The 12,226-nt window shown below is 36.4% G+C and overlaps 1 protein-coding gene across 1 annotated transcript; it reads left to right on the top strand.

Moving 5' to 3' along the window:
* The first annotated feature begins 1,702 nt into the window (after nt 1–1,702).
* On the top strand, nt 1,703–11,942 carry sts (steroid sulfatase (microsomal), isozyme S). The gene is made up of 10 exons (XM_056767497.1): nt 1,703–1,922; nt 2,238–2,394; nt 2,700–2,821; nt 3,342–3,464; nt 7,625–8,039; nt 8,555–8,691; nt 9,278–9,415; nt 9,595–9,754; nt 10,436–10,557; nt 10,658–11,942. The coding sequence occupies exons 2-10, from the start codon at nt 2,243–2,245 to the stop codon at nt 11,041–11,043; spliced, it is 1,755 nt and encodes a 584-aa protein (XP_056623475.1). The 5' UTR covers nt 1,703–1,922; nt 2,238–2,242; the 3' UTR covers nt 11,044–11,942.
* The last annotated feature ends 284 nt before the right edge of the window (nt 11,943–12,226 follow it).

The raw sequence follows: 12,226 nt of genomic DNA, 5'->3' as shown, positions 1-12,226 counted from the left end.
AGGCACAAACATGAGCTAGAGGGTCTACCTGTTACCTGCAGAGATGATAGCCTCCACAGGATAGCCTTTTGACTCTCATGCATTGAATACTGAAGAAGGTGGAAAAACATTGTTTTTTATTCATTTGAGCAGGGGTATTTAAGATGTGCTGTGTTTTTATAAATTTGCTTCAATGCACATCCTTTGAGATATTTAATTAATTTGAGTTGCTTTTGCAAGTGGTAAAGCGGAGGTAGTTCTACTACCGAACTCACTTTCAGTGATTTATTGCTAGCATATTTTTAAGATGCACCAGTGTGTCCAGGTTGGAAAAAACGCTTATAGTAAATAGGCCTACTTGAAATAACCATAGCAAATAATGACCAGCACACAAGACCGCCCATGTCAGAAAGCTGATACTGCCATCGACTGGACAATGTGTTTCAAATTATTACCCTGAATATGAAAACACAGTATGTATCTTATTTGATGTGTTTAATGCAAAAACAAACCCTAAACGTTTTGGGAATCTTTTATTAAAATTTAAAAAAAAAAAATTCGTACTAAATCAATCCAAATATTTCACCAGTGGGTTTTTAACACACTTTGATCAGTCATATATCAATAACTTTCAAAACTTGAACGACAAAATCCATCACGTCTGTTGGCCAGTAGTGTGCACAAGCAACCACTCTAACAGATTAACAAACAAGTCAGAAATACCCACACGGTTAAAATAAATGTTATAGTCATACTGTAGGCCTACGCATCTAAACTAAGGGCTTTGGAATGATAAAGACGGCTCAGCACCACCCCCTGCTGACCAGCAGCCCACAGTGCACTCAGAGCACTCGAGCATGAATATATTAGCAATGACCCATCTATGCCTCTGTGGCTTTAGATTTGAAGGTGTATGGGAGTGGATACAACCCATAAATACTTGGCCGCACAGTCGCTGTTGTAGGTCACTGACAATACATCCTGATATCTGATGCTTTTAAACGCAGTTTCTCAAAATATAGCGAATGTTTTCATACGATTCTAATACACTACTTTACTTATTTTACTGAATAATACAAAATGCATTAACTCTACTCTATAAAGCAAAATAATTTTGCGAAAATAAATAAAAATCATATTGTTGGTGTACAATAAAAATGTATTTTGAAAAACAAAGTTGTAGAAATCAAGTTAAAGGTCAAAGTATAAGCTTTAGTTGGTTGACAAGTTATAATGTGAAGATGCAAATGAATGTTTTCTACACTGGCATGAAAATGGGCAGTGCAATTCGAATGATCAACTCTGAAGCAAAAAGCCAACATTTCTTGAAAATGGCTTAAAAAAGAAAGAATCTTTAAATAGGACACTTTAAAACAGTGGGGGCATGAAAATATTATTTCAGTGTCTCTGCTACTCTTTACTCTCTACGTTAATACAAGAAATATATACATATTATGTAAGGAGTACATGAGAAAATGGAAACAGTGTTTTCAATCTTGCAGTGTGCTTGTATAATCTTCTGCTTGTGCTGAAACAAGGTGGAGCACAGAATCCGAGATTCCTGAGCTGAAGTGCGATTTTATTTTAGGCCTATACCAAAAACATACAAGAGGTGGCGATGTTTGTCTATCTGTGTGTTAAAACACCCTCGTCTGTGAATTCACTATATTTTTTACGCAGAGACGATGTAAAAGAAATTAGTAATTCGATAGAGTTGCTTAAAATAAAGGTCTTGATTTCACATAGATGGTTAACATTACTGTTTATGTTAACGCCTATAGACACTGTTAACCTTTAACCGAACAAACACGTGACCTATGCTTTACTTCCTTATGTCATGGATCTGCTTTCAAAGCGAAGCATGTTGCAGCACTGTTCAGTAACTTAACTACAGCAAGTATGTCAGTGGTTGGATGATTTCTCTCTCGTCCCGGCTGCAGCAGGTAGGGAAGCACACCTGCCGTTTGTAGGAAAAGAATGCATCTTGAAAACGCAGTGAATCCTTCAACCTTTCCAAAGTTAAGAATGCATGAAATTGGATTATATATAGATGGGGTGCACGCGCTGCCAATGCACTTAAGTGGGCAAAGTAAAATATGATTTAACTCACTCTTACAAAGTTCATGACTTCCACTGCACACGTTCTTGTTTTTCACAACTTCTGGTTTTTCTGAACAAGCTCTTAGGCTTTGCACTACTGCCATATCTTGTTTATTGTTTGCATGCATTTCTAATCATTGGGTTGCTTTCTCTTTCAGGACGTATGATGAAGTCTTTTACCTGGATCATAGGCACTATTGGTCTGATTCTCTGTTCAGCTAATCCAAACACAGCTACCAAACCTAATTTCGTCCTAATGATGGTGGATGATTTAGGAATTGGTGACCTTGGTTGCTATGGGAACACAAGCCTTAGGTTTATATAATTATTTTCTCATTACGAAGTCTCTAATTCCAATGAGCTTGCTTGGTATGTTATATGGTATGGCTTGGTATGTCCTACGATATTAGCTGTTAAGTAGTATTGATGTTTTTTTATATAACAATGAAACATAGAATATCAAGGCAATTACTTCAGATTTGAAGAATGCTGGCTTTGATATGATCAGGATGATAGACTTCCCTATTAGATGGTTTGAAAATGGCTTCATAGTTCTGCATCCCACTGGCATCTCGAATAATTATGATATTTAATTGTTTTGTGTTTGCGTTGGCCTGCAGGACGCCTCATATTGACAGCCTGGCCCAGGAAGGGGTCAAACTGACCCAACATATAGCTGCTGCTCCACTCTGCACCCCCAGCAGGGCAGCCTTCCTCACAGGCAGATACCCCATCCGATCAGGTCAGACCTGGAGCTTCTTCACCTGATGTTCTGCTGAAATTAGCTGTTTTTAAAAGACAGCTGAACACTCTTTTGTAATTGAGAAGTAATGATTAGCGATTCATCTTTACTACCACAAAGTAACTACAAAGTAATTGCTACAAAATGAGCTGCTGTAACTTATTCTACTACTACTAATAATAATAATAATTATTATTATTATAATGAGCAAAATAATCAGCTCTCCTGTAGCTCAGTGGTAAGAGCATTGTGTTAACAACGCAAGGTTGTGGGTTCGATCCCAGGGGATTGCAAATACCTGTGTAAAATGTATAGGATAAAGCAATGTAAGTCGCTTGCGTCTGCCAAATGCCTAGTTGTAAATGTAAATAATCACATAGAATACGAATACAAAGAGAGTGATTTAAATGGATCATGTCTTGTGGTATCTTATGAGATTGGCCTATATAGTGATGTCCGTGTACATTTTTCTTGAAATGTACAATGATTTTTGTTTCTGTATTTTCTGTTGAGAGTGCAGGAATGGTTGGGAATGGCCGCATGGGAGTGTATCTCTTTTCTGCATCATCGGGAGGTCTTCCACGTGAGGAAATAACCTTTGCCAGGGTTGCTAAAGAGCAAGGCTATGCTACAGCTTTAATTGGTAAGCTGAGTACTTCTAACATAAAGAGTGCTTTGAGAAACATATTTAAATTCTAATGAGTGATATAAATATTCATAAATAACTATTTACACTACCGTATAATGATGAAGAATCACTCAAATTTTTTATGTAGAATAATTATGTAGGTAATAAAGAAAGTTCAAAATCAAACTGATATATTTTGTTATCTTTAGAGGAGACCCTTTGCAACAACTTAAAGAACTGTTCCATTTGCATTTTTTTAGCCATCATATTATGGTCTAAGTAATCTACTCATTAAAAATGAGCGAACTGTACTCAAAACTGTGAAAAAGTTTATTTATCCTAAAACTTTAAGTGTGTTTAACGATTCACTTCGAAAGTCACTTAACTAAAAAAGAGCATTTTCTTAGGAGGAAGACAGACTAATTTCAAAACTTAATTGTTTGATCTGAAGTGAAATTGGCTGTTGTTCCTTCATGACAACATTGATAATAGTTCAAAGTGAAACTCAAGTAAATGTAAAATATATTATTTTGAGTTCACTGTTCAAATGTGTTAGTGCTCTTAACTCGGTAGAATGAAGTTAATTAACTTAAAAGGTAATACGTTTCCAAAAGTCTTTTGAGTTATCTTAACTTATCAGGGTTTACAGTGTGAGGTTCTTTTTGGGTGCTTTTTTGTTCTTTATTATTTAGTCAAAGTCATCCATTTAAAAAAAAATGTTTAATTACTTTTGATTTGTCTGATGAAATAAAGTAATATCTTTTCACAATGAGATGTTTGAATGCAAAAATAGTTTTTAAAACGTGAGCGTACACCTTCAGATTAAACTATTTTACCTTAAAGAGAAACATTTCAGTTTAGTGACTTTGACCTGTAGTGTAATGCTATACATACATTAGTGTAGTATATGCGGTTGCAGACGGCAGTTAGGTTACTGACCCTAGTTTTCCAGTAACTAAGAAGAAATCTCACTGTTAAATGCCTCTGGAGTAACTAAAGCCCCAAGTTTACTGTTTTTTATGGAAAGGTGTTTTACAAATTTCATGATCCGCAACAGGGCATGCTTTGTATCCATGGTCTGTATATGAGCCAATAATTGTTGATCCTTATTATTGGGTCTACAATGTGGCAATCTACAAAACAGTATATTGAGCATGTGTTTACAGGGTACATTATCACATGATGCATTTATTAAAGCTAGAGTGTGCATAAAAATATTGGTTTAACCAAGAATATACAACCATTTTACTATTATGGCATCACCCATGACCTCGTGTTTATCGCTTGACGACCACTATTTGTACAACAAAAACCAGGAATGACCGCCCTTTGCTGTGAGTCACTGCCATCCGTTATTCATGACATGCTGATGTTTGACTGAATGGTTCCATGAAAAACCTTTAGCTTCTGAAGAATCTTACTGCTTTGCAAAATTTTCTATGTAGTCAAAAAGGGTTCTTTAGATTAAATAAATACATGGGTCTTATAAGGACCATTGAGTAAATGTTTCTTTGGGGAATCAAAAATGGTTCTTCTGTGGTATTGCTGTGAAGATTCTTTTGAAGGTCATTTGTCATAATACTCATACGTTCGACAATCAGAATCAGAAAGAGCTTTACTGACTGTGTGTGGAGAAGGATTTTTTGGACACATAAGGATTTTTTCTTGTGACAGAAGCTTCCAGTGCACATACAGGTTAAAACATTGACAAGGCACAGGTAACAAAAAGTCAACATAAATATGTGAGAGACGATACACATGTGACAAAAAGTACAATATTAGATAAAAAGACAATTGGCAGTATATTGTATGTACATATGTGCTATATACAAATTTTACTGTGTTATATACAATTCATGCAGGGGATGTGGATAGCTAAATATTATATCAAGGGTTCTGCCAGTGATTCACTCAGCAGTCGGGACTATGCGTTAAAGGCTTCGGAGGTCAGCTTTTGCAACAGTGCCGATCAGACAGTTATGGAAGTGCAGAGGACGGAGTCAATGACAGCTGAGTAGAACTGTTAGAGCAGCTTCTGTGGCAGGTTGAACTTCCTCCGCTCTACAAATGGTTTTACTGACTAAATTATTTGCTAGTTATATCCCCTATTGTAGAAACTCTGTACTCTTTATAATAAATAATTTTTGTTCTGCATCATATTTCATTTTATTCTAAACAAAGCTGCAGTCAAGGTGACAAGATCACATATTAATATTTTTAAAGTAAAATTGACAGGAAGCACTGTTGTGTTTTGTCATTTTATTTAATTAACTTCATTTAAATCTAAAGCTAAATTACATATATTTGACTGAGTGATGCATCAAGTCCTCTGTTATTCCATTTCTAATATAACTGGACTACACCCTCCCATCCTCACGAGTTCAAACTCCAGAGTCTTAATTTACCAAGTTCAATCTAGCAAGGACACAAGTCCGTTCTTTGTGTTCTTGAAATTAAGAATAAAGGTTTTACGGTTGTGGAAAGACTCACAACCGCGAGTGATAAATGACAGAATTTTTATTCTTATTCTTATTAATTCACAATATTCAAACATTCTCTTTTAACTAAATACTATGCTTAACACTTCACTTTCAATGTTAACATCCACAGTTAGAATTTCCCTGTTCCTAGAAATCAGTTAAAATGGTTAACTTTGTTTGTTTATAAACCAGAAGTGACACATGCCCTACATAGGGTGCTTGTCAAACAGAAGAATGCATCATAGGGATGCTTCGTCCTTTCCAGAGCCGTTAAAAAACAGAGTCTTGATCTCGCCTTGTGGTCACGTGGTTCATGATGCGCTCAATTCCAAACAAATCCGTGCTGTCAACCTATTGGTATGAATCTTAGCAGGACAGAGAACAGCAAACATATTTGTGTAAATCTTGCTAAATAAATTAGCACATTGTGTACAGAGAATAATATGTTGACTACATTTACAGCATAGCAGCATTTTGTCTGGGGAGTAATATGAATATATGATCTATGAATATAAGATATGTCCGCCAATTCGATATAATGTATGAACATGCCATTAATTCCCCAACTGTACAGCAAATGCGTTTGGAAGACATTAAAATGAATGTGCTTCAATGCAGTGTTTGGAACTACTGGTCACTAATTACTTACGCATTCCATTCTTCCAACGGTCTCTATGCGAGTGTCGTATCTCTGTTTTTGAATGGCTCTGGTCCTTCCTAGACGAGGCCTTCTGAGGCTTCTAGAATGATACAGTCGAATAAGTGTCCTTGACAACATCATAACAGATCCTGATCCTGCAACTTTAACCCTTGTATTCTGTACAATTTTCTGTAGCATTCTTAATGAAACAGGTCAAATTTACCGTTTTATTTTGATTGTATTGTTGCATTATCACCAACGTATTCCATAAGAGCACGATGGACACCATAGTGATCATTTAAATAAAAGTAAATATAAATACCAATTCAAATTATAAACGGGGCAGGTTATGTCCCTAAATAAAGTTACATTTGTTTCCGATGGTCCAGAGCTTTGTGGAATAGTTTTAACATGATTACAAAGTATTAAGTGACAAATGTTTCCATTGGCACGAAAGGAAAGAAAAATAATTTCTTTTGATTTCAAGATTGGCTGTAAAAAAATGTTCCTGCATGTGGACAATCCATTGTTGCTGTTAAAATCATAAAAAGCAATTTGCATTTACAATGTCATGTGCACTACATGTGTCTGTGTTTCTGCTTTCTGCATTGCAAGTCCCATATTTGCACATTTTCAAAATTTTTGCAAGTCCACCAACATTAATTTATTATCTCTACTGATTAGTTTGTCGGATAAAATGACCGATAGCATGGGGCCCTTAATATCGGTAATCATTGGTCACCTAAATTGGTCAAGACTATATAGAGGCGTACCTAAAAACAAGTAGCCAGTGAATATACAAGTGATCGAGCAAGAATGACAACCGGTGCAAGTGACATACCATAGCAGTGAGGCAGTGCTCTTTAGGTATGGCATTACTGTTTTTCGGTTTCATGCTAAGGTTTTCTGCAAATGTGAGGTGGTGGTGTAAGCGTGTCCATGTATCTATGGTCATTCCTGAGGCATTTCACATAGTAAGAATACCAGAAGAATGTTAGGCTGAGAACTGTGCTTTTTTGTAGTTATTGTATTGATTTCTGTAAATCAAATTCTAGGAAAATGGCACCTGGGCCTTAACTGTGAGGACAGCGCTGACCACTGCCACCATCCTAGCTCTCATGGCTTTGATCACTTCTATGGTACTATAATGACAAATCTCCGGGACTGCCAGCCAGGACATGGCTCTGTCTTTCATCATGCCCATGTTCACATTCCCTACAAGGCCATTAGTATTGGTCTAGCCTCCCTGGCTTTACTCCATTTTAAAGGGGTGATAACTGTACCCAGGAAAGTAGTTTTTGTTTTTCTAGTCCTGATAGGGGTGGTGATGGGTTTGTTTAAACTAATGTTGTACACATTTCCAAATTTTAACTGCTTTCTCATGAGGGGGGCGGATATTGTGGAACAACCATTTATATCAGAGAACCTCACACAGAGGATGACAAACGAGGCAATAGAGTTTCTGGAAAGGTATGTGTCCACCTTTTTAAAATGATTGTTTTTATATATGTTCAATGTTTTGGTTATACAGTACTGTTCAAACATTTCAAAAGAGATATCGTAAGATGTTTAAGGGTTTGAAATATAATTCACATTTGTTTGTTTGTATTATTTGTTATTATGTGCACGTTTTGGCAATAGCCTTCACTCATGCACACAGCAGCACATCTAGTCCACCAAAACAAAGCCCATGTTCATTCATTTCAATGAAATGCATTACATTCCAAGAGTTCTCATGATTTCAAATTTGTCCATGCAGTCTAATATTGTATCTTTTAATATATCAATAATATTTAATAAGGCACTATAGTATGGCATCTATACTGAACCTTGTCAAAACTATTATGAAAACAAATCTCTTTCTGACTGACACTGATATCTGATTTCTAGTGGGATAAATAACTTTGAGGTGACGTGCTTTGTGATTGTCTGACTATAACATAAAGATGAAACATAAAAGGGGTTTGTTCTGTACATTTTAACAGGAATTCAGAACGGCCATTCTTGCTCTTCTTTTCATTCATCCAAGTCCACACTGCACTTTTTGCATCTCCTCGCTTCAGAGGCCAAAGCCAGCATGGTCTCTATGGTGATGCTGTCATGGAAGTGGACTGGAGTGTAGGTACTGAATGACTCAAGTTTGCTTTTTCATGCAGTTTTTATTTCCGTTCTTAACATAGGCTACTGTATTTGTAGTTGAACTGAAAAAGAATGGAAAAAATAAATTGTGCATAGAATAGATGGATTCAGAATTATCTGTAATTCTTTTCCACTGATGAAAATGGGTCCAGTTTGAAAAATAAGAACAAATTGTTTATGTGACAGAATGGGAACTGTCATCACTCAAATATGACTAAGGAGAACTGTCCTTTCCTGTCAAATGATTCCCCTTACACAAGGGAGATGATTTTTCAATTAAGCACAGTTCTCTTTATCTGAATGTACAGGAGAGCAGGCAGTGGAAAATAATTGAATTTTGTTAGTCTTGGGTAAAAAATATCTTCTTCAACTTCTGTACCTTGTTGGTATTCGATAAACTTTTGATACTTAATAGTACCATTATCAATATGAAAATTGGTCTATGGTATAAATGTAGGAGTGAAGTATGGGTTTAAAAAAATCTGAAGCTATTAAGTGGATTTTTCTGTTTCGGTATTCTCTTCAGTTATATTTTTGTGATTTGTTAACTGTCTTCTCACTTTTCCTAGGTCAGATCATGCAGACCCTTGAGCACTTAAAATTGAAGGAAAACACACTCGTGTATATCACCTCAGATCAGGGGCCACACCTGGAAGAGATTTCCATCCATGGAGAAGTGCACAGGGGTTTTAGCGGCATATACAGAGGTATTGCATACATCATGTCCAAAGATGTACTGTAGGGCTAATGTACAACATATAAGCTTAGTAGAGCAGTTACCAACACAAGTGAACAAAGCATTATGTTAAAGCTTCATTATCTTCAGTTTAATATCTGAGGTCATCAGGAAAAACAATGTCACATGATCCTCTGTTCTCTTGAGCAGCTGGCAAGTCAACCAATTGGGAAGGTGGGATTCGAGTACCTGGGATTCTTTATTGGCCTGGTGTCATACCTGCAGGGAAGGTCATTGATGAGCCCACTAGCAACATGGATATTTTCCCCACGGTATTGAATTTAGCTGGTGCTTCTCTACCCAGCGACAGGTGAGTACATGTTATCCAGCAACAAGATCTGCCAGTCAGGGCTTTGGATAAATTTTGATTACTGTTTCTGTTGGAAACTAAGTACAGAGACAAGAGATGTTGCTATATGTACTGCAGTCAGAGATAAAGGATGTAGGCATATATAACCTCAACTGTTTGTGCAGATTTATTAACAGTTCTACTGTATAGTATATAAAAGTCAAAGGGTTCGAAAGTATGTTTCTCTACTTAATAAATAGCAGCTAGTTGTTAAAGTGATAGTTCACCCAAAAATGAAAATCCTGTCATCATTTGCACACTCTTATGTCATTAACATATTTCTGATGAACATAGAGAAAGATGTTTTTAAGAATGATAGCCATTCTGTGACATAATTAAATGCCATAGTAGGAGGAAATTAAAGGTAGTCAAAGGTGCCTCAGAACTGTTTGTGTTTTCTTAATTCTTCAAAAATATATAATTTTGTTTCAACAGAACCAAAAAATATACATTATTGTTTTCCTACTATGGCAGTGGATTATGTCACAGAACTTTCTTACAATTATCTTTCTTTTTTGTGTTTAACAGAACAAAGAAATGTTTATAGGTTTGAAACTACCTCAGGGTGAGTAAATGATGACGAAATTTTCATTTTCAAGTCAATTTGTCGGTTGAAGTTAGGATACATTGTTTGTATTACAGAGACATTGATGGCCATGATCTCCTGCCCCTGTTGCAAGGGAAAGTGAAACGCTCTAAACATGAATTTATGTTCCATTACTGCAATGCTATCTTGAACGCTGTGAGATGGCACCCAACTGACAGTGAGTTTTATCTTTCGCATTCACACACACACAAACACAAATTGATTCATATTAAAATGAGAGGGTTTGCTAGACATTATGAACAATTACCCTTTTCCAGGCACTGCAGTTTGGAAGGCATTATTCTTCACACCCAACTTCTACCCAGAGAACAGCTCCGCCTGCTTCCACACTCATATCTGCTTCTGCGTTGAGCCTTTCATCACACACCACGATCCTCCGCTGCTTTTCGATCTGTCAAGCGATCCGTCTGAGAGCACCCCCCTGACTGCAAACACAGAACCCAAGTTCTTCTCTGTTCTAGAGACTATGAAGGCAGCAGTAAGCCATCACAAGCAGAGTCTGAAGCCTGTCCCAATGCAGTTTTCCCGTGGAAACCTGATTTGGAAACCGTGGCTTCAGCCTTGCTGCTCCTCTCTCAGTCAGCTTTGCAGTTGTGAACGAGATTATCAGACAGGGAAGAGTCATGAGATTCAAAGGGAATAGACCTGACTGGAGTTCAAAATGACAGCTTTATTGAAATGAATTAAAGTTGGATTTAATTTAAGGTGTGAAAAACATTCCATGGAACAATCGGAAGTATATCCGAACTTGTGTTTTCACTTTGATTTAAATAATAAAAGGGTGCATTTTTATCGTAGTGTCAGTCATACGATTGAAGAGAAGATTTCGGTGTAGGAAGCATGCGAGTGCAAGGGAGTTCTGTATTCCTCCTAGTTTGGAGACCTGGTATGACCCTGAATATAGCGCTGGAAAGTCAAGGGGTTTGTGAAGCAGTAATTACTGCCTCTTTACTAAAAAGCTTTGATCTTGCATGAAACGGGTAACAACTCAATGCCCACTCTTACAGGCTTTGTGCTTCTAGGTATTCCAAGGGTTATTTTTGGTATCCAATCTGTTTTGCTTATTTTCGCTTTTGACTAATCAAGCAGCAGATTTACATTCTCCACGCTGTCAACATCATGATTTTTGTGCTAATCTCTTCACATTTAAAATGGTCTGTTAAATGAAATAAAAAGATGTTTGCCTATTTATTTAAGTGTTTTCTGCTATTATGGCGGTCTAAATGGCATATTTACTAATTTTGATCAGTTGTATTCATTTGTGAGAGGGAAATTTCTCATTGGACTGCAATCAAATCATTAAGCTTTTAAAAAGTGTTCAGTATTTGAGGATGTATGATACACAATTTCTGTTTATTCAGGACTGTGAATTGCAGAAGACACTTAAATTGGTTGTTACTTGACTTGCAGATATATTTAAATAAATTGATTCTGAATGAAAATTTAGTTACTTGGATGACCGCTCTGAATAGCTTATAAACGAAAATGCATCATGCCTATGTGAGACATTACTGACTAATAAAATGATGTTGAATGGCAGTACCTATAGAGGAGCCTTGAATGTGATGGGGCTTCTTCTATCAAAAAAAGACGAGCTTGACAAGTTAAATCATCCTGCTTTCTAGACACTTTTGTAGCGTGGTGAGATCATTCAATTCGGTTGTCGGCTTAAATTAGCGAAAGAAAAGGATCAAAGCCCTGCTTGAAGGGAGGTTTATAAAACCTATAAAAACATTAAATAGCGTTTTAGATGGAAAACATAAATAATTATATTTTCATATTTTTATAATTTGATGTTTAACTCAATGTTGCTTTAAGTGGCTCAA

This window comes from Triplophysa dalaica, chromosome 2 (assembly GCF_015846415.1).
Source record: "Triplophysa dalaica isolate WHDGS20190420 chromosome 2, ASM1584641v1, whole genome shotgun sequence".
Classification (NCBI taxonomy): Eukaryota; Metazoa; Chordata; class Actinopteri; order Cypriniformes; family Nemacheilidae; genus Triplophysa; species Triplophysa dalaica.
The sequence above is the reverse complement of the archived record's forward strand: the minus strand, read 5'-3'. Positions and strand labels throughout refer to the sequence as shown.